Source organism: Oryzias melastigma, linkage group LG4, assembly GCF_002922805.2.
Source record: "Oryzias melastigma strain HK-1 linkage group LG4, ASM292280v2, whole genome shotgun sequence".
NCBI classification, from domain to species: Eukaryota; Metazoa; Chordata; class Actinopteri; order Beloniformes; family Adrianichthyidae; genus Oryzias; species Oryzias melastigma.
Window position 1 is genome coordinate 30,523,363 of NC_050515.1, and position 18,324 is coordinate 30,541,686.

Below are 18,324 nucleotides of genomic sequence, written 5' to 3' on the forward strand. Positions count from 1 at the left end.
GGGGGGGGGGGGGGGGGGGGGTTCAGGAGCCATAAGGAAATTTGTCTTGGTTGATAATAATCTGTAATTTTCATACATTTTCTCTTTTTTGCTTTTCATAGTAGTGCAAAAAATCTGTCTTGATGTTTTACTGAAGAATTTTTCCTCTGATTCCATCAGCAGTTTTCCGTTTTTAATGGTTCTCAGAAATGTTCTCACTTATTGTGCACGACTTGGGTCATTCTTTCTCCACTGAATAGTCGGACACTGACCTTTTAAACTGTGATGTCAGAGCAAAACCCTGCTGGTGCTGAGGAGATAAACAGTCACGATGTCTAGCTGCAGTGTTTGGTGAAACAGCTGCTTTTAGGAGTCGCTCTGATGTGACGGCAGTTCGACCTCCTCAACCAACGTCTGAACCTGGATCAAGAATTGAACAAAGTTTATTTATACTCGCTAAAACAATCCCAACTGGTTCATAATACAGGTCACAGCTACATAAATATAGTTTAACATGAAATAATTAACTCTTTTCAAAATAAATATATGAATATATGTATAAAAATTAGTTGATTTAGTTGATAACGTAAAGACAGTGTTACGTGCTGCTGCTGTCTGGCCTCTTTTCCATCCAGTTCCCTTCGGCTCACCTGGCAGGTGTGGCCAATCTGCTTGATTGGCAGGTGGTGTCCATATAAGCCAGAGGAGGCCACACCAAGCCAGGCAGGGAGCAGAGCAGCAGGCTGGGTTTAGTTAGGGTGGTGTTGGTTGAGTGATCTGGTTCATTTTTTATTTTGTCTGTAGCGATGGGTGGCTGGTTATGGCTTTGTTTGGGGTTCATAGGGATTTTTGTGACAGCTGGGAGCAGCACTATGAGGTGTAAAGTGGGTACTGTACTGTGTAAGGATGGCTCAGAGTGTATCCAATACAGCCTCTTGTGTGATGGAGAAGAAAACTGTGCAGATGGCTCAGATGAGGGAGGGCCAGAGCTGGTACCTCGTGCTGTCACTTTGACCCTTTAGGCTGTGGCAGTACTCGTGTGGGGGGACATAGTTTGAGCCTCGTGCTGCCACCCTGGTTAAGCCATTGAGCTGTGGCAGTACTCGTTGAAGGGGCATTTCTTTTAGGACCTCGTACTGACACTCACAATGGACCTTTGGGACTTACACCAGGATGGGTGCACGTTTCCTTCTGGACACCAGCTTATGGTTTTTTTGTAGTTTGCTGCCCCTGCCTCACTCACTCACCTCTTGTGTATATTTCTTTTTTGGTGTGTAACATCTTTATTTGTTGTGAACATGTGTTTGCTTTATTTTGCAGGATTCATAAACTCCACATGTTCACATTTATGGGAGGTGTTGCGTGCTGCTGCTGTCTGGCCTCTTTTCCATCCAGTTCCCTTCGGCTCACCTGGCAGGTGTGGCCAATCTGCCTTGATTGGCAGGTGGTGTCCATATAAGCCAGAGGAGGCCACACCAAGCCAGGCAGGGAGCAGAGCAGCAGGCTGGGTTTAGTTAGGGTGGTGTTGGTTTGGTGATTGGTTTTGACATTTGTTTTGTCCTCAGCAATCTTAGATTGCTGGGTTTTGTTGTGTTAGTTTGGGGTTGGGCCTTGGGAGTTCTGATTTATGGGCTTTGTTTTATTTCTGTTTGATTAGGTAGTTTTGATAGGCAGCCCTTAGCAGGGAGCTGCTGACTCCGACGGTCGGCATGGCTGGGTCAGCAGTCTCCCTGACTTTTTCTTTTGGCCAAGGTTCCAACTCCGTTTTAGTTTGTTCTTTTAACCTTAACCACTATTTTTTTGCTTCATTTCAGGACACAGGTTTTCTGTTTATTTAAATAAACTGTTCCTTTTATGTTTGGTTGTCCATCTTTGATGTTGTCCCCACTGATGGCTATCCCCCCCTAGACTCCGGGCCAATTTTCTATTGGGGACGTAACAACAGCTTAGCTAACTTGAAGCTAAAGTATGCTAAATAATGTCACGTTTGCACACGATAAAACTCTGCTTTTTATACACGTCTTGGTACGACTTCAGACTATCCCAAATCATCCTTCTCCCTACTTATTACTGATGCACCATTGGAAAAACACCTTCACTGGTTTACCATTCAATAGAAATAGTATCTAAAAATATATTTTCTAAACGACTCCCTTATAGCTAATTAACATTGTCGTGTAGCGTAAAATATGTGTTTTAAATTCATAGAATAAGATCAAACTTTACAAATGTCAGCAGGAGTGTAGAAACAGTTCATCTTAAGTCCAAGCTACTTTCTTTCTTCACCCAGAGAGCCAATATTTATGGAGAGAAATAAGTATCACCCTGATTTGTGTGCGTGATTCTTGATTTGTGCAGGGAGACCGGACCAGAGCCGCCGTTCGATTGCAGACAGCACTGGCCCGCTTCGATCTGCGAGTGTTTAGAAGTTTCCGGCATCGCTGTACCTGTGACCAGCGCCTGGGACAGAGCCCCATATCGGAGGAGCATTCAGATCGGAAGCACTTTTTTCTGGAAGATACTTTTATTTTTAAAAGGGATAAGTGTTTGAAAAATGCTTATTTAGACTTTTTATATTAATTATCCGGCATATCTGTTTAATAAAGTGGGAAAATATGAAGTCTCGTCAAATAAAATTCACAATTGAAGTTTAAAATGGCTGATAATAAAACTCTGATGACCGAGCATTCTAGTAGTATTTAAACGCATCACTTACAGACAAATCTCTGAGACGTGAAATAAGTCTCACCACAGATTAGTGCGTAACTGAAGTTTTGTGTGCGTGTAAGAGGTGATTCATGCTTATTTTTTTTAAAGATTTGTGTAATTAGTTTCAAACTGTTGTAATTTTAATTTGTGCATGTGTAAATTGCATTTTGTATTTTTCATTTTTTTAAATGCACAAAACGTGTTATATGATTTACAAATCAAGATTACGCACGCACAAATCCAAATTTACGCACCAAGCAAGAATTACACACGTTCAAGTCAGAGAGAGGCTGTTTTCTCTCCATAAATATTGAGGGTCTGAAGAGCCACGTGTGGCTCGGAGCCTCAGGTAACTTACTGAACAAAAGGAAAAACATGTTTTTATTGTTTAGTTGGAACAGCATCGTTTGTGAATTAGTATTTCATCTCTAAACTGGATCCTTCCAGCAGCAGCTCCGCTCTGACGCTCCTCCCTCCCTCGCGGGCTGCTCACGCGCCCGTCTGCATCCTCTGCAGCACGCGGACACGCACACGCTACTGATCATCTGGCTGTCCAGGACTGACAAACTTCACCTGGAGTTAGAAGAAAAACAGAACAGCAGCAGGACTTTATTTTTTAAAGGATTTAAATAACTTATTTCTTTGTGGATAATTTGCTGAAGGTTTGATGAGGACTTTGCTGTCGCCTCCTGTCCGATGATGGCGCGGGCAGTTACTGTCTCACTTCTGATAACGCTGGAGATCATTTATGTTTCTGGTAAGAAAAAACAGAAGGAATTATTGTTTACTAATGAAATCCAGATTATGTTTTATTGTGTAATTCTGTCTTTTGTGCATTTTACTTTAGTTGTCACTTTTGAAAAAGAAAAGAAAAGAGGAAGACAAATCAAAGTTTATTTATTTGCTATATTCCTTGTGTTTCTAGTTTACTATTTGCTATGGGTTTTAGTTTTCTATCGTAACATGAATAAAATTATATTTTTTAAAAAATCATTTCATATTGTCAGTCTTAGCTCTCTCTCTCTCTCTCTCTCTATATATATATATATAATAAACATCTCTTATCGGTTGTATCATTTTGAATGAACAGAGGTAACAGAGTTTGAAACGGTGATGTTTGGGGTCATTTTAGACACAAAGATCCTGGCCTCATTGATACTCCGTCCAGGTCTTTGATTTTTTCCACACAATGCATGTTTGAAGGCCTCACAGGGAGGAGGTGGCGGGCAGCCTGCATCCTCAGAAACAGGAACTCCACCTAGGCCACACTGTGCTGGACTATTGAGCCTCACCCAACCCATCCCCCCCCCCCACTTCCTGTTTTGACACGACTTCGCCATTTTCTGCAGGAATAGAAAAGTGACCCTTTCCAGACCCAGTTCCAAAACAATCTCATTTTGAGATGTTTGTCAAACTTGAGTTTCTCCTTCAAAAGCACACATTTAACTCTGAGAAAATATTCTTTAAACGTCATTGTTGTCACTGCTGACTCTGGACTTGCTCTCCTAGCCATCGACCCGCGGTTCATGTCCGACCCACCAACTCTTAACATCAACGGCACTCATCGGATGAACAAATCAGACAACCTAGAGCTGATTTGCAGGTACGAGTGGACACGCCTTGTTGTCGTTCTGTCCTTCAGCCCCCAAACATCTACTCTGACCGTTCTGTGCAGAGGTCGGCAGTACGTGAGGTGGTCGACCCCACCAACAAGCACTCGCTTCTCCATCAGCGACTGCAGCGGATCAGGATTTTTCTGCTCAGCGCTGACCATCACCAATGCTACCGTCAATGAAACGGGAGAGTACCAGTGCTCGTACCCAGACCTGAAGGCTGAGGATGGCAAGAAAGCGGTCTACGTCTTTGTCCACGGTAACACTGTCTCTGTTGACACCACTCTCACTCTCTCAACAGAAAACGTTTAACGCCTGGGCTTCATTTCAGATCACAGGGTGCCGTTTGTTCCATCCGTGAAGGATTACGAGGTGGTGTTCATCCGGGAGGGGGAGCGGGTGGTCATACCGTGCCGAGGCTCACTAGAGAACCTTAATGTTACTCTCAACATCGTAAGGAAAAGCTGCTTGTCTTATTGTGTTCTTCAAGGTGGAGACATTTCTATGAATCTTAGGGTGCAGAGCAACCTAAAACGTTCTAACTAATCATGAGTTCAGACACTGAGAATAAGTTCAACTTTTTACAGCACTTCCTGGAGGGTCTGTGCAAACCAGGGGTGTCAAACTCAAACGCACAAGGGGCCAAAATCAGAAACATATCTTTGGTCGCGAGCCAAACAGGATAAATATTTATTGAACACTCTGAAAATACATTCTTAAAACTTTAAAACTGTAACTTTTAACTTAATTATGAATAATAAAAAGGCAGGAATATTATTCTAGAATTAGTCAACTTAAACCTTAAATAACTTTCAGAATTTGTCGCGCAACGAAAGAGGGGGCGGAGCATGCAAATTTGTCGCGAGAATCGCGTTGGATGTGAATGCATCTTAAGAGTGCTACCACGCTACTGTGCCATGTAAAATTAGGGGTGTAACGATTGTTTGATGAATCAGTTTCTTTGTCACAACCAGATGGATTTGTGTGAGGCAGAATCGAATCAACCTATACTATTAAATAAACATTTAAAAATTGGATAAAATCGAATCAATCTTGGAAAATACCATTTAGACTCAATAGATTTATTTTACTGTAACATAAAATCAACCAAGTTCCATCACAGCAAACAACACACGTGTGATGCAGCAGAAACTGATCAACCATCATATTAGTCCAAAGTGTGGAAAGACTTTGAATTTAAAAAGTCATGTGACCATACAATGTGGAAAAATGTTCTAATAATAATTGTTCTGACGTGGAAAAACAACTTTATCAAACTAAAATGTGAATGGATTTGTCACATATTTAATTTATTATCTTGAAGAAACATAAGGAGTCAGGAAAACTTCACCTGTACTGTTCAGTAGCAGGTATTTATCTCTGAGTGAAGTTTTAGAAAAATCTTTCAAAATGAATCAGAATCGAAAGTGAATGAAATCAGCAACCACACATACTGAATCAAACCATTAAAATGAACCGTTACACCCATGCATGCCTGATCATGTTTTCCCTCTCTCTTCTTTTTGTCAAAACCCATGTGTTCCTGTGTCTGTCAGAAGTATCCGATCAAAGAGCTCCATCCTGATGGGAAGGACTTGGTTTGGGAGGCCAAGACGGGCTTCACCGTGCCCACTCATCTGATCAGCTATGCTGGTGTGGTGTCCTGCCAGACCCAGATCGGGAATGAGACCTTCAAGTCTCCTCTGTACATTGTGGCGGTTGTGGGTGAGACTGCAAATCATAAAGGAGACCTGTGTGTGTTTGAGTGAAGAAACCCAGAAAAGTGTTTGTTTCTGAGAGTGCTGTGTGCGAAAAAGGCCTGCATGCATCTAAAGTCTCAGGAGAACAATAGGCTGTCCGCCGACTGCCTTCCCTCCCTTTCCGCAGGATACAAGATCCATGACCTCACCCTGACCCCCGGGCAGCAGAGGCTGGCGGTGGGGGAGCGGCTCCAGCTCATCTGCACTGCCAACACCGAGCTGAACGTGGGCATCGAATTCAACTGGACCCACTCGGGTGGGGCCCTGGTCAGTCTCATGCCCCGCCTGCCCCCCACGTACCTTTGGTGAAATCACGTTAGAGACGGTCGTACTAGAAGTCCTGCCTCTCTCTTGGAAGTTTTCTTTAAAATATTTGTGACATCTGGCTGTCAGGAATCTGTCAGCTTGTCTTTATTCCTCCTGGTCAAAGACACACCTGACGGGATTTTGACGCTTTGACTAAAAAAAAAAAAAAAAAAAAGAAAATTACTAAAAATGACAAAAATATCACAAAAAATGACAAAAATGACTAAAAAAATGACTAAATGACTAACTAAAAAAAGATAGTTTCCATCGTTTATCGCATGGGTACATTCTAAAAATAACCTGTGACAGGGGAAATCCACAGTCGTATTGTAGATGTTTTAAGGCTGTAAAACTCCTCACTACACACCCTTTTCACTGTTCTCTCACAGACATGAACATTTTCACACTCTTCTCTTGATTAAACTCTCAAAGTTCAAACCTTCATAGAAAAATCCGTCCAGTTTTGTAGAATGGAAACAGAAGATTCATGTAAATGTGGAAAGCTGAACACGTTTGGCTGTATTTATGGCAAGGAAGAGATTGATGAGAAGGGCAACATCCAATCAAAATGCACAGTGCACTGTTTAAAAACATACAAAGATGCAATGAAAACAATAAGCAAAGCAGCGAGACAGCAAAATAGCATTTAAGTATCGATCCGATACCGATCAATATCACAAATACCAATATCGATATTTTTCATAAATGCAGTGGATGTAACATGAACCTCAAAATCTCAATTGTTTTTAATCACCGTGAATGTTTTTTGTAAGTTTTCGTTTTTTAAATTACTTGATAAATAAAAATAGAATTAGGATAATATGTTCATTTCAATGCAAAATAGTTCATTAAAATAAAAATTACTTGAAATTGAATAAAAAGTGAACAAGTGAATACAAAACAGACAACAAACCACAGAAACAAGTAACTATAATATGTAATATAAAAATAAATCAAAATGTTTAACAATAAAAAAAACAACTGGTAGATATAAAATAATTTATAACTTCTTAAACCTTTAAATAGAACAATAAAAAACAGGTAACATGTCAAAAACAACTCAGCATTTAAACAGAGTGGAAATAGGGTGAACGATGCCTGTATGTGTTGTACGCTGTAAGCTCTTTCACAGGACTGGTGAGAGTGGTGAGGTCCTTTTTGCTGTGACAGAAAAGAGTGGAAATATCGATATCTGCGGACCGGTATCAATCCGAGACCAATACCATCTTAAAATCGATACTATCTTTATCTTGGATTGATCCACCTAGCAGTGCTGTAAACAGTAAGCCACGCTATAGCGAGAGAACACAGTAGACTAGAAAAGTTGCCTTACCTGCATTAATGCTAGTGTGAATGCATTATGCTGAAAGTAGTTGCTGAAGATGCTGAAGCTTTTTGCTGAAAATGGTGATACAGTTTACTTTAATTGCTGAAGGGATTTGCTTAAAATGCAAAAAACTATTTCCAAAATGTTAAATTTGCTACAAGACTAGAAATTTTGTCAAAGAACTATAAAAGAGTACTAAAGTTGACCTAAATTTCAGAAAATTGTAGTAAAATTGCTTAAAAATCCCTAATACATGCCAATTTTGCAAAAATTTTGTATGTTGCTTGAATATGAGCTAAGCTCCAAATTAGCCCAAAAAACCAAAGTAGATGCCAAATTAGCAAAAAAGCTAGCTTGTTGCTTAAACACTAGCTAAACTCCAAAATAGCCTTAAATTAATCAGTAAACTAAATTAGTCAAAAACATTAGCCTATTCCTAAAATAGAAGCTAAACTCTAAATTAGCCTAAAAACCCCAGTAGATAACAAATTAGCCAAAAACGTTAGCATGTTGTAAAAATAATAGCTAAACTTCAATTGTTTTGAAAATTACTATAAAAAATTCAAAACATAGTTCAAATAATAATTGTAAAGGCTTTTAAAATGTTGAAATTTGAAGACTTTCTTTTTCATATCCTGGTGCATATTTTGCTCAATATTTCAGAAACTTTAAAGTTTATAATAACCAAAAGGACAGTAACCTGAACAAGCTGAACGTTTTGACACAAAAGATTGCTGAAATCACTGAAAGTGTGAGTTTTTATGTGCTAAAAATAATGGAAAGGAGAAGGAGAATCGCTTACAAAGCATTCACACAGTTATTGGAGTTCAAGAAATCCCCAGTGAGCAAATCACATTTAAATGAAGTAATTTTCTGTGTCTTACTCAGAACTCCAGGACGCTCCACACGGTTCCCCACAAGAAGAAGCTGTGGAATTCTCTGGAGCTTTCCAATACTCTCATTGTGGAGAACGTGACAGCAGAACACTCTGGCGAGTTCTTCTGCACCGCCTCCAGCGGGCAGATGGATGCAAGTGCCTCAGCGTATGTCAAAGTATATGGTAGGTGCACTGGAACATTGTAGCCTTTGAAAAACACTGGAGCAATGTGCTCATAAATGCAGGAAAATACAAACATCACTGTTGCTTTTAGAGGATGCTTTAATATATATATAAACGATTCTTCAGTAAAGTAGTATTATTTTAAGTCTCATCCTGTCCAGCCACCTGTTGTGATTTGATTCTTAGAGTATGTTTCTGTTTTAATCTTTGGTCACTTCAGATTGCATATCAGCAGAAGGTTTCGAAGCATATGAAAGACAGTGGTGGAGCACGGGTTGGACATAAGGGAGAGGTTCAAATGCAGCACTAACAATATTACCAGCTATTCATAAACTTAACTGTTTTTGAAATATTTATGGGAAATGAATGAATGAGACATTTTTCAAATTCTTCAAAAACTTAGTGCTCTTTAAAACCATCGTCAACAGTGATTTTTGAATAATTTGAGCTTGTTTTGGCATCTACTGAAGTTTTTATGCTAATTTTATCTGATATTTTAGCAACATGCCGACACTTTTTGGCTAATTTGTTATCTATAAGGTTGTTAGGCTACTTCTGAGTTTAGCTAGGAACATGCTATTCTTTTTTGACTAATTTGTTATCTAATGGGGTTTAGGCTACTTTTGAGTTTAACTAATATTTTAGCAACAGACTAATGTTTTTGACTCATTTTACTGAGAATTTTCAGGCTATTTTGGAGTTGAGCTTGTATTTTAGCAATGTGCTACCTTTTTAGACTAATTAATCGTGAACTAAGGTTTTTTGGGCTAATTTAGAGATTAGCTCATATTTAAGAAACACACCACATGTTTTTGTAAAAGTGGCATGTATGGAGGATTTTTAAGCAAACTTACTAAACATTTTAAAATGAATTTAGGGTCAAGTTCAGTGGTCTTTCATAATTCTTTTGCAAAATTTCAAGTCTTTTATCAAATTATGCATTTTGTAAATAGCTTTTGCATTTTCAGCAAATCCCTTCAGCAATTAGAGTGAACTGCTTCAGTATTTTCAGCAACCAGATTTAGCCCAAAAACACTCACACCATCATCATCGCAGGTTATGCATCTTTTTTAGTTGAATTCGTTTCATTTTTCATGTTTTTCACAGCAAGAATGAGTCATCAGAGCACTGACTTTGTTAACTGTTTAATGGTAAAGATTGTGGATTTTGTGGACTTTTTCTGGCTACATTGGTGCTGACTATAATTTTCCATTTTGATTTAAATGATGTCAGACTGTTCTGTGTGTTTGTCATCATGTCTTGGTGAAGGTAAACCAAGTTACCATATAAGTAAGGTTTGAGTGGTTCTATAATGTAGCTAATGTTTGGGCCGCAGATGGCTTTGTTTAGATTACACACAACTGATCCAAAACTAAGATTTAGTTTTGTGTCAATAAAAAAGCATCTCCTCTTGGCCGGATGACATAATCAGTCGTTGAAGTCGTGCTTTGACTGTTTTTTCTCTGTCGAACTCCAACTTTTTTCCTAATGAGTTCAGAAAGTTCAACCAAATCAAACGAGAATGAATAATTCTGTCATTTGTCTGCAGAAAAGCCTTTCATTGAAATGAAGGAGCCCTGGCCGAAGCTTTGGGAGGTAACGGTGGGAGCTCAAGCTAGTTATCCTGTCAGATACTCTGCATACCCTGAGCCCAGCTTTAAATGGTACGTCCACGCCACGGTGGCGGTTTGCCATCAGTTGTGTATCATATACTGTCCTTCTTTTTATATCACATGAATTCACATTTTTTATCATTCTGTTTAGGTTAAAAGACGGCCAAGTACTTAAGGAAAGCTACAGAATCAAGCAGAAGAGCGACGCTCTGGTCTTCCGCGGTGGAGTCATGGAGGCAGACGAAGGAAACTACACAATGATCCTGAGCAACAAGGTCACAAAAGAGGAGCAGAGATCCTCCTTCCAGCTGCTGGTCAATTGTACGAATGATGGTTTCTGTTTTGTTCCTGAGCTGAAACCTGATATTAGAGAGTGATGACTTCTTGTTTTCTCCAGTGCCTCCTCGTATTATTGAGAAAGAAGTTCCTGTGGACATGTACTCGTATGGTGGGAGCCCTGATCTGACATGCACCGCTCGTGGGTTTCCCATTCCTGAGAGCATTCAGTGGCAGTGGATGCCTAAGGAGGACTGCAGGGAAGCCTTCGTGTAGGTGGTCTGTGTGTGTGAAGAACAGTGACGGCTGGATGTCTCCTATTCTGTGTTTCTGTGCCGTGGTCACATGCCTCTCCGTCATTTATTGTCGTGAGGTTGGCCAAAACAGTAGAAGTTGTTGACAAAAACAAGAAAAAAGACAATAAGGGTGCACTCTGATGGAGATCGGCGGATGTGATTCATTCTCTTCACAATGTCCGTTTTTACAAGACTTCAGACTTTTTTGTTCGAATCTTTGTTTTCTCTGGGCCAGTTGTAGCTCCAAAGCGTACAGCCTGCACTTGTCCGCAGTTACACAACTGCTTGCTCAGTGCCGCCTGGAGGAGTTGAATGGGTGTTGATAGAGAGGAGGTTTGTGCTTTCGTGCTCGAGCGACCACTTTGACCAGAGAAGACCATGCGGCAGCTTCCTTATCTTCTGCCTGCACATCCCAGTGTTTCCTTCATCCTGATCCATGTTTCCTGTTGTTCCTGTAACTCTTAAAAAGAAAAAAAACCTTCCTCCTAGTGTACTCTGTGAAATGGAATGACTTGGTTTTAGAAACTCACTTAAAGTGACATTTTAAATAACATTCACAGTAGTGTTTTATTATGAAGTTTTTAATCAAAATTCCACAACCTAACTGTCTTAAAAAGGCATTTATCATGTTGATCTGAAGCCTCAGTTTCCAAAATCTCCTCTGAGGGGGCGTGGCTTTTGGAGTAGTTTAAATTTTTTTAGTATACTAAACTGTCTTAATGGCAAAAACATTTAGGCAGCAGAAGAAGACAAACATGTCTATGAACAAGATGTCCGCCTAATACAATGAACAACAAATCCTGAATCACCAGAAAATAATAGAATCCTTGTTTTAAGAAAAAATGTCTTATTTTCTGTCTTGCAAGAAAAATAATCATATCAAGGAAGTAACAAAAACAATCTTAGTTTGAGAAAATATGTTTTAGGGATTCAATTTTTTTTCTTAAAATAAGAATTCTTGGTAGGACATTGTTTTTGCCCTCTGGCAGATTTTGTTTTTTTTCTATTCAAAGAAGGTTTTTCAGATTTAAGATTTTTTTAACTTATTTTTAGGGGAGATGTTTTTGCATTAACTCATCAGTGAATGAACTCAAATGATCACCTGTAGCTGAGACTAACACAGTTTTTTGGAATGAATCATGAAAGGATTCCAGCTTGGTTTTCCATGTCTGTTTTCATTGCATCAGGCCTGGAGTGATAAAGCCAGAGGTGGTGGATAAGTGCAAAAACTGGAGAGATATCAGCAACAGCAGTGGGTACAACCATATAGAGAGAACTACAACTGATATCGATCCTCATGCAAAGGTAAACTCATAACTATCTGCTGGTTTCTGTCACTTTTGTGTGTAGGGATTTTTACCTTTTAAAGAGTGTTTATAAATTCATTTAATTTAAATTATTTTTTTTTCTAGAAAATTGTAAGCACTTTAAGGATTCGGAACGCAGACACCCACTCCCTCTACAGATGCACGGCTTCTAATAAAGTTGGGAAGGACCATCGGATCATTATTTTCCGTGTTACAAGTAAGCATTATGCCTTTTTGTTACATGCATTTGCTGTACAACCTTTATTGCCAAGACTTTATAATACGATTCCTTAACAAGCTTTGTTCACATATTTACATATTGTATTGTATTCATGTGTTTATAGACTAATCATCGACTATTTCTTCCGATTAGTTGACTAATCAGGTTATGCAAAAACTGGATGTAAGGCACAAATCTTAACCATCATTAGCTTTAAACTAACTAAAAACTAGATATATAGTATTACGTGTGATAATGCTAGTGTGAATGGTGTAAGCTGAATTTGGCTGCTGAAGATGACATCTGAAGGGGCTGAAATTCATAGCAAAAATCATTTAAGTTGATAGCTGAAAATGCTGAAGCTGATAGCCAGCGAAAATATTGGTTAGCCTAATAAACAAAAAAAAAAAAAAAGTCAAATTTAGCCAAAACAGCTAGCATGTAGCTGAAAAAATAGCTAAAGTATAAAACTGTTAAAAGCCTATCAAAAACAGTTGGCGTGTAAATATAACCTAAACTCCAGAATAGCCTAACAAAACAACAAACAAGCCTAAATTAACCAAAATAGCTAGCATGTAGCTGAAATATTAGCTAAACTCCAAAATAGCCTAAAAAACAGAAAAAACAATTAGCCAAAAAAAAGCTAGCATGTAGCTGAAACATTAGCTAAACTCTAAAAAACCTTAATAAATTGCAAAAGCTAGCATAACGCCATTATAACGTTGAACTTGACTACTCTCTGACTCCATTTAATATATAGTAACGACTAACTGACTATTAAATTAATCATAGCTTATTTTAACAGTCGATTCGCCGAATAATCGTGGCAGCCCTTCTTACAAGCTTAACATATCTTTGTTAACAGATTATGAGGGCTTTGCAGAACCTCATCTAAAGTTCTACCCTTTTTTCCATTCTATCTGACAGGCAACCTTGAAGTGAGCATGTCTCCATCTGATAAGCCCTTGGAGGAGGACAACGTGGCTCTGAGGTGCAAGGCGGACAAACTCGTCTACACCAACCTCACCTGGTTCCTCGCCACCAACGTGTCCAAATCCGAGCAGGATGCTCCGATTCAGCCCTGTCACTCCATGACCCTCCAGCCCATCACCCAGTCACAAGCTGCACTACCCTCTCAGCAGGGCACCAACATCACCCTGGAGCTGATGCTGCCCAATGCATCATTTCAGGATGAGGGCCTCTATGCCTGTCAGGTGGTGAACATAAAGACTGGGGTGAAGACCTGTCTTCTGCGGCGTCTGACTCTCCGAGGTCCCTGCCTTACAGCACGATTGCAAACATGCCGAGTCTTGCAGAAATCTAACATCAGTTTCTGTATGACTTCAGATCTCATGGCTGCAAGAATTCGCAATAATTTTACAGACCAGAAGGTAAACGTGAGTGCGACCATCACCCTCCACTGCGATGCCTTTGGGACCCCAAACCCAACAGTGGTGTGGACCAAAAACAACAACACGGTGGTGGAGGGCTCAGGTGGGCTTTGCTCTGATCTGTTTCTTCTTTTGAGATTTACAAACCTCTTTCATAAATCCTCTGTTGCTTTCAGGTGTGATTTTGAACCAGAACAACCTGACGATTCAGCGTGTGAAACAGCAGGACAGCGGCCTGTACACCTGCACCGCCTGCAACGTCCGCGGCTGCTACACCTCACAGGCCGTCCTGACTGTTGAAGGTCAGTGTGACCTTGAACTCTGACACAAACATCTCATTTCCTGCATATTACAGCAGTGTAGCAGAGATTTAAATTATTTTAACAATAGTTACAGTATAGTGTACTTCCCAATGACACAATGACTGTCTGGCCCATAATTTAAATCTCCAATTTTTCCTTTGCTTTTTGTGCTTGTAAGAAAGATTCATTGATAGAATGAAATAAGCCTAAAGTCTGGTGTTGATAAGACACTTAAAACAAGAGAGAAACAAACGTGAAAAGAAGCAACAGTTGGTGCAGTCCACAATCATCTCACAAGCTTCTGCAACAAGCAGATTAACTGCTGACAAGTGAGTGTGTCAGGATCTGCCACGAAACAACAGCATCCACCCAAAAGGTCGTAGCCCTGACAGCCTGTTCCACTGGATGGGTTTGTCTACTGAAAGAAATGCTTACTTCTGACTGGGTACTAGTGACAAAATTCACTGCAAACAGTGGATTTCCATCTGTCATTCAGTTGTTCTGATGGATCAGTGTTTGGCTACATTAGTATGGAGCCAAATATTATTTGAAACCCAAATAAAACAAATTGAAAAAAATATTAGTGTTAGGCCAAAAATGGGTTTTAATCTACAAAACTTAGTGTTATTTTAAAATAAATTGAATTATTTTCATAATTATTATTTTTTGTTTCAAAGCTCAACATTTTTAATTTTTGAAAAACATTTTTTTTTTTTAGTTTCAGCTCGTTTTATTTTGTTTTTGAATCTGAAGATTTCAGTTTCAAACTTTTAGCCCTGTTGTGGCGCGTTGGGTGAGCTCTTCAGGCCTCAACTACACAACAGCAAACATGAACTGTCTTTAAGATGTCCCTATGTCATCCTGTCCATCCTCTTCAACCTGTAAACTCCAGCGTCTTCAGTTCTGTCTGTTACTATCATGATAAATACAAATACATTTGTTTTTTCAAGCATAAATGAAACGGAAACATCAAGAAAAAATAGCCTTTTTAGGAAGAATGAAATAGTTTCTAATTCTTTAGAGGTCTAAATGACTTTCTTTCAAAATAAAATACATCCTGTACCACATAAAATCATCTTAATGTAGGGAATGTAGTAGTAGGTAGTAAAATGTAATTAGTAATGAAAATAAACACACACAAAACCACCATTTGTGTTGCATCTCAACCAAAAATCAATACATCTAAATAAAAAATTTATCAACGAGAGCTAAGAAAGGGACCCTTTTCATGTTTTCCATAACTAGTATCCTTGATTTTTTATTCAAAAATAGAGATTCTGGTGTGTAAATTCTGGTTGTGTGTACTGACTTTACATTGATTTTCTGCGGTAAACAGCACTCAAACATCTGTCACAATGTTTCAGTTTTGGTAAGGCAAGGCAAGTTTATTTGTGTAGCATATTTCATGTACAGAGACAATTCAAAGTGCTTTACATAAAACATTAAAAGAAACAATCAAAAGAAATAGTAAAAATGTCATTCATCATCATTCAAATCATTAAAATAAAATTAAAAGAAAGTAAAAAGATTTTAATTTAAAACAAGCATAGATAAAAAGTGCGGACGTAAACTTTTGAATACATATTAATCAAATGCAGCTGAGAACAGGTGAGTCTTTAACCTGGATTTAAATACACTGAGTGTTTCAGCAGATCTTAGGTTTTCTGGAAGTCTGTTCCAGATCTGTGGTGCATAGAAGCTGAATGCAGCTTCTCCATGTTTAGTTCTGACTCTAGGAACTGATGGTAAACTATGAAGCCAAACTGCTTAATGGATTGTTGGAGCATTGTGGGTACTGTAGTCAGATAAATACTGCCCTTCAACTGTTTGTGAAGCAGTTGAAAGACGTTTCATGGCTTTTTAAATGTTTTTGCTTAGTAAATAAATTAAAGATATTTTATTTTTCTTCAGTGGGTTGCAGACCCCTGTCCTAAACCAAGGTTCTCTGACTCGGCGCTGCTTCTTTTCCAGCTAATGTTTTTCTTACTTTGCTGCTTGTTATCTGGATCCAGTTAATCAGAAAGTAAACTCTGCCAATCCAGCTAATCAGCAGCAGCGGAAGCAGGGTTAGCTGGAAAACAGGGTTAGAGACCCCAACCCAAACCATCATGTTCCTTTCATTCTTGATGACACTTTCATCACACTTTCCACCTGACACTTAGCTTCATCCTAAGAATACAAATTTGACTTAAAGTTTAACTGTAACTTTAAAACCAGAACTCCATTTATGCTGCAGATGAACATGGATCAGGGGTGTTCTATCAGACAGAAGAATAGAGGGGAAAGTTTAGATGCAAAATATTGATAATAAAGAACTAGAATTGAGCATCTGTGGATAAACATTTCGTGAGTGACATAATATGCCATCTGGGTGGCCTCAAACAAGGTTATGACATGGTTATCTTCTTTCTTTGTGACCTCAGATCTTACTACGGCTTCTTTGTGGTCACATTTTTTCCTTTTAGTGAGAGCTCTCTTTGTAGTTCTGTTGTCCACTATCCCTACTGTGCATGGCATTGAACAAAAGCTCTGGCCCTGGGGCACCGTTACCCCTCCAGCACCTGGGCTTGTGCCCAGTTGGACAGTTCTGTGATTCATCTGAGGACATCGGAAATGTGAGAATGACAACCTAAAAACTCATGGACACACATTCAAGATAACAATCTGACAATAGAGTTCCTTCAAATCGCGTCACACAATTGAAATGTTTGATATCAAAGAGACAGAATGGAAATAGCTTTTTGTACGCATGGAAGTTGGACCAAATAATGGTCGTCCTCCTGGGAGTTTTGAAATTCAAACAATGAAGAGATCGCAGGACAAAGAGAGAGGCCAGCCCTTCCCCAGCTCCACTTGTGCCCTCTGTCTGTGCTTCTCTGTCCCGAGCAGAAGGACACGGCCAAAAACAAACAAGCGCCGTGGCTGGAAGCAGAGCCTACGTGACCCTGTCCCCGCCTGCACTGGGGTCCAGTCACAGGAAGTAGGACTCCTAAGCAAGAAAGCTGCAAAAAAGAAACTTCCTGTGCACAACATTCATGTCAGAGACTTACAAGTATTTTCTAAAAGACCCACTCCAATCAAAATTGTGTTTTTAACATGGTCTTGTAGCTTTTTTCATATGAAAGAGGTTATATATTAAGAAATTATGATTTCTGAGGTTTTTTTCATTCATACCATGGTGAATCAGAAGCAGACAAAACATAGTATTTGAAAAAACAAGCACCCTGCTCTGCTCCATTCTGATGCATCAACTTACAGACAAATAGATCCATGAACGTCTTTGTTTTCCTCGTCTGAGCTCGAATCTTGATCAGAATTGTATGACTAAATAGCTCCAATATTAGTCGCTATTTTGGTTGCACCGCTAATGTTCGGTTCAGGGTGTGAGGGGCTGTAAGGTGCCTGGAGAGAGTGTAAACAAAGGGATGATGGGAAGGCTTGTAGTCCCGCCCACAGCTCAGAGGTGAGTTTCTAATGAACTCCTGCCGTTCTGCAGAAACTATGACCTAGAAAACAAAACAGTGTTTTTTGATTCCAGCTAAAAATGTCAAAATTGTAATTGAAAGACCACTGGGAAGACCTTTACAACAGATCAGAAGAACGGATGGCAGAGGTCTAAGCAGGGAGGCTCAGATCTCTTTCTCCACAGAAACTTTCTCCATTTGTGCTGAGGGAACCCCAATGCCTCGTTTCACTGAGCGCTCCAGACCTGTCATTGAACAGGCAGACGGCTGGTTCTGAGTGCAGCAGGTTTATTAACACAGCTAAAAGTCCACGAATCTAAATCAGGGTCAGGTAGGCAGAAGTCAGAAACAAGCACGGGAGCATCAGAGAAAAAAACAGAGTGGTCAGGATCCAGACAAGGGTCGGGGCAGGCAGCAAACAAGCAGAACCAAAGACGAAACAGGATCAGGTAAACAGGAGATCAGGTATGGAGTCTGAGTGGCACAAACAATACTTCACACTAAGTGAGGCTCTGTGCGGTGATTAAGTGTCCTGTGAGTGACTAGCAAATGAGAGTCAGCTGAGCGACATCCAGTAACTGTGCTCTGGGGTTGTTAGGAGATGAAGTGCAGTCAGTACTCGGGAGGCTACTCTTGCCAGTGACCATAGCGGAAGACAGAGCGATGACTCCATTTTTTTTTTTTTTTTTTTTTTTTTTTTT

The 18,324-nt window shown here is 39.5% G+C and overlaps 1 protein-coding gene and 1 long non-coding RNA gene across 3 annotated transcripts in view; one reads left to right on the forward strand and one right to left on the reverse strand.

The window, feature by feature from the left end:
• LOC118598715 overlaps window positions 1–951 on the reverse strand; it is a 3,173-nt gene extending 2,222 nt beyond the window's left edge. Inside the window, exons 1-2 of the long non-coding RNA XR_004947819.1 lie at window positions 582–951; window positions 252–399 (exon numbers count right to left, since the gene is read on the reverse strand). This is a non-coding gene — a long non-coding RNA (uncharacterized LOC118598715). The remainder of the gene's footprint in view (window positions 1–251; window positions 400–581) is intronic.
• A 1,964-nt stretch (window positions 952–2,915) lies between these two features.
• Window positions 2,916–18,324, forward strand: part of kdr (kinase insert domain receptor (a type III receptor tyrosine kinase)) — a 29,026-nt gene continuing 13,617 nt past the window's right edge. The window contains exons 1-15 of one of the 2 annotated variants that reach the window (XM_024259080.2): window positions 2,916–3,445; window positions 4,198–4,291; window positions 4,364–4,560; window positions 4,633–4,754; window positions 5,858–6,026; window positions 6,189–6,328; window positions 8,583–8,754; window positions 10,304–10,418; window positions 10,519–10,688; window positions 10,765–10,915; window positions 12,127–12,244; window positions 12,352–12,463; window positions 13,394–13,738; window positions 13,814–13,960; window positions 14,034–14,159. In XM_024259080.2, the coding sequence (XP_024114848.1) occupies window positions 3,385–3,445; window positions 4,198–4,291; window positions 4,364–4,560; window positions 4,633–4,754; window positions 5,858–6,026; window positions 6,189–6,328; window positions 8,583–8,754; window positions 10,304–10,418; window positions 10,519–10,688; window positions 10,765–10,915; window positions 12,127–12,244; window positions 12,352–12,463; window positions 13,394–13,738; window positions 13,814–13,960; window positions 14,034–14,159 (2,239 nt within the window). In that variant the 5' untranslated portion in view covers window positions 2,916–3,384. The remainder of the gene's footprint in view (window positions 3,446–4,197; window positions 4,292–4,363; window positions 4,561–4,632; window positions 4,755–5,857; window positions 6,027–6,188; window positions 6,329–8,582; window positions 8,755–10,303; window positions 10,419–10,518; window positions 10,689–10,764; window positions 10,916–12,126; window positions 12,245–12,351; window positions 12,464–13,393; window positions 13,739–13,813; window positions 13,961–14,033; window positions 14,160–18,324) is intronic. The other variant, XM_024259082.2, reaches the window with a different exon arrangement.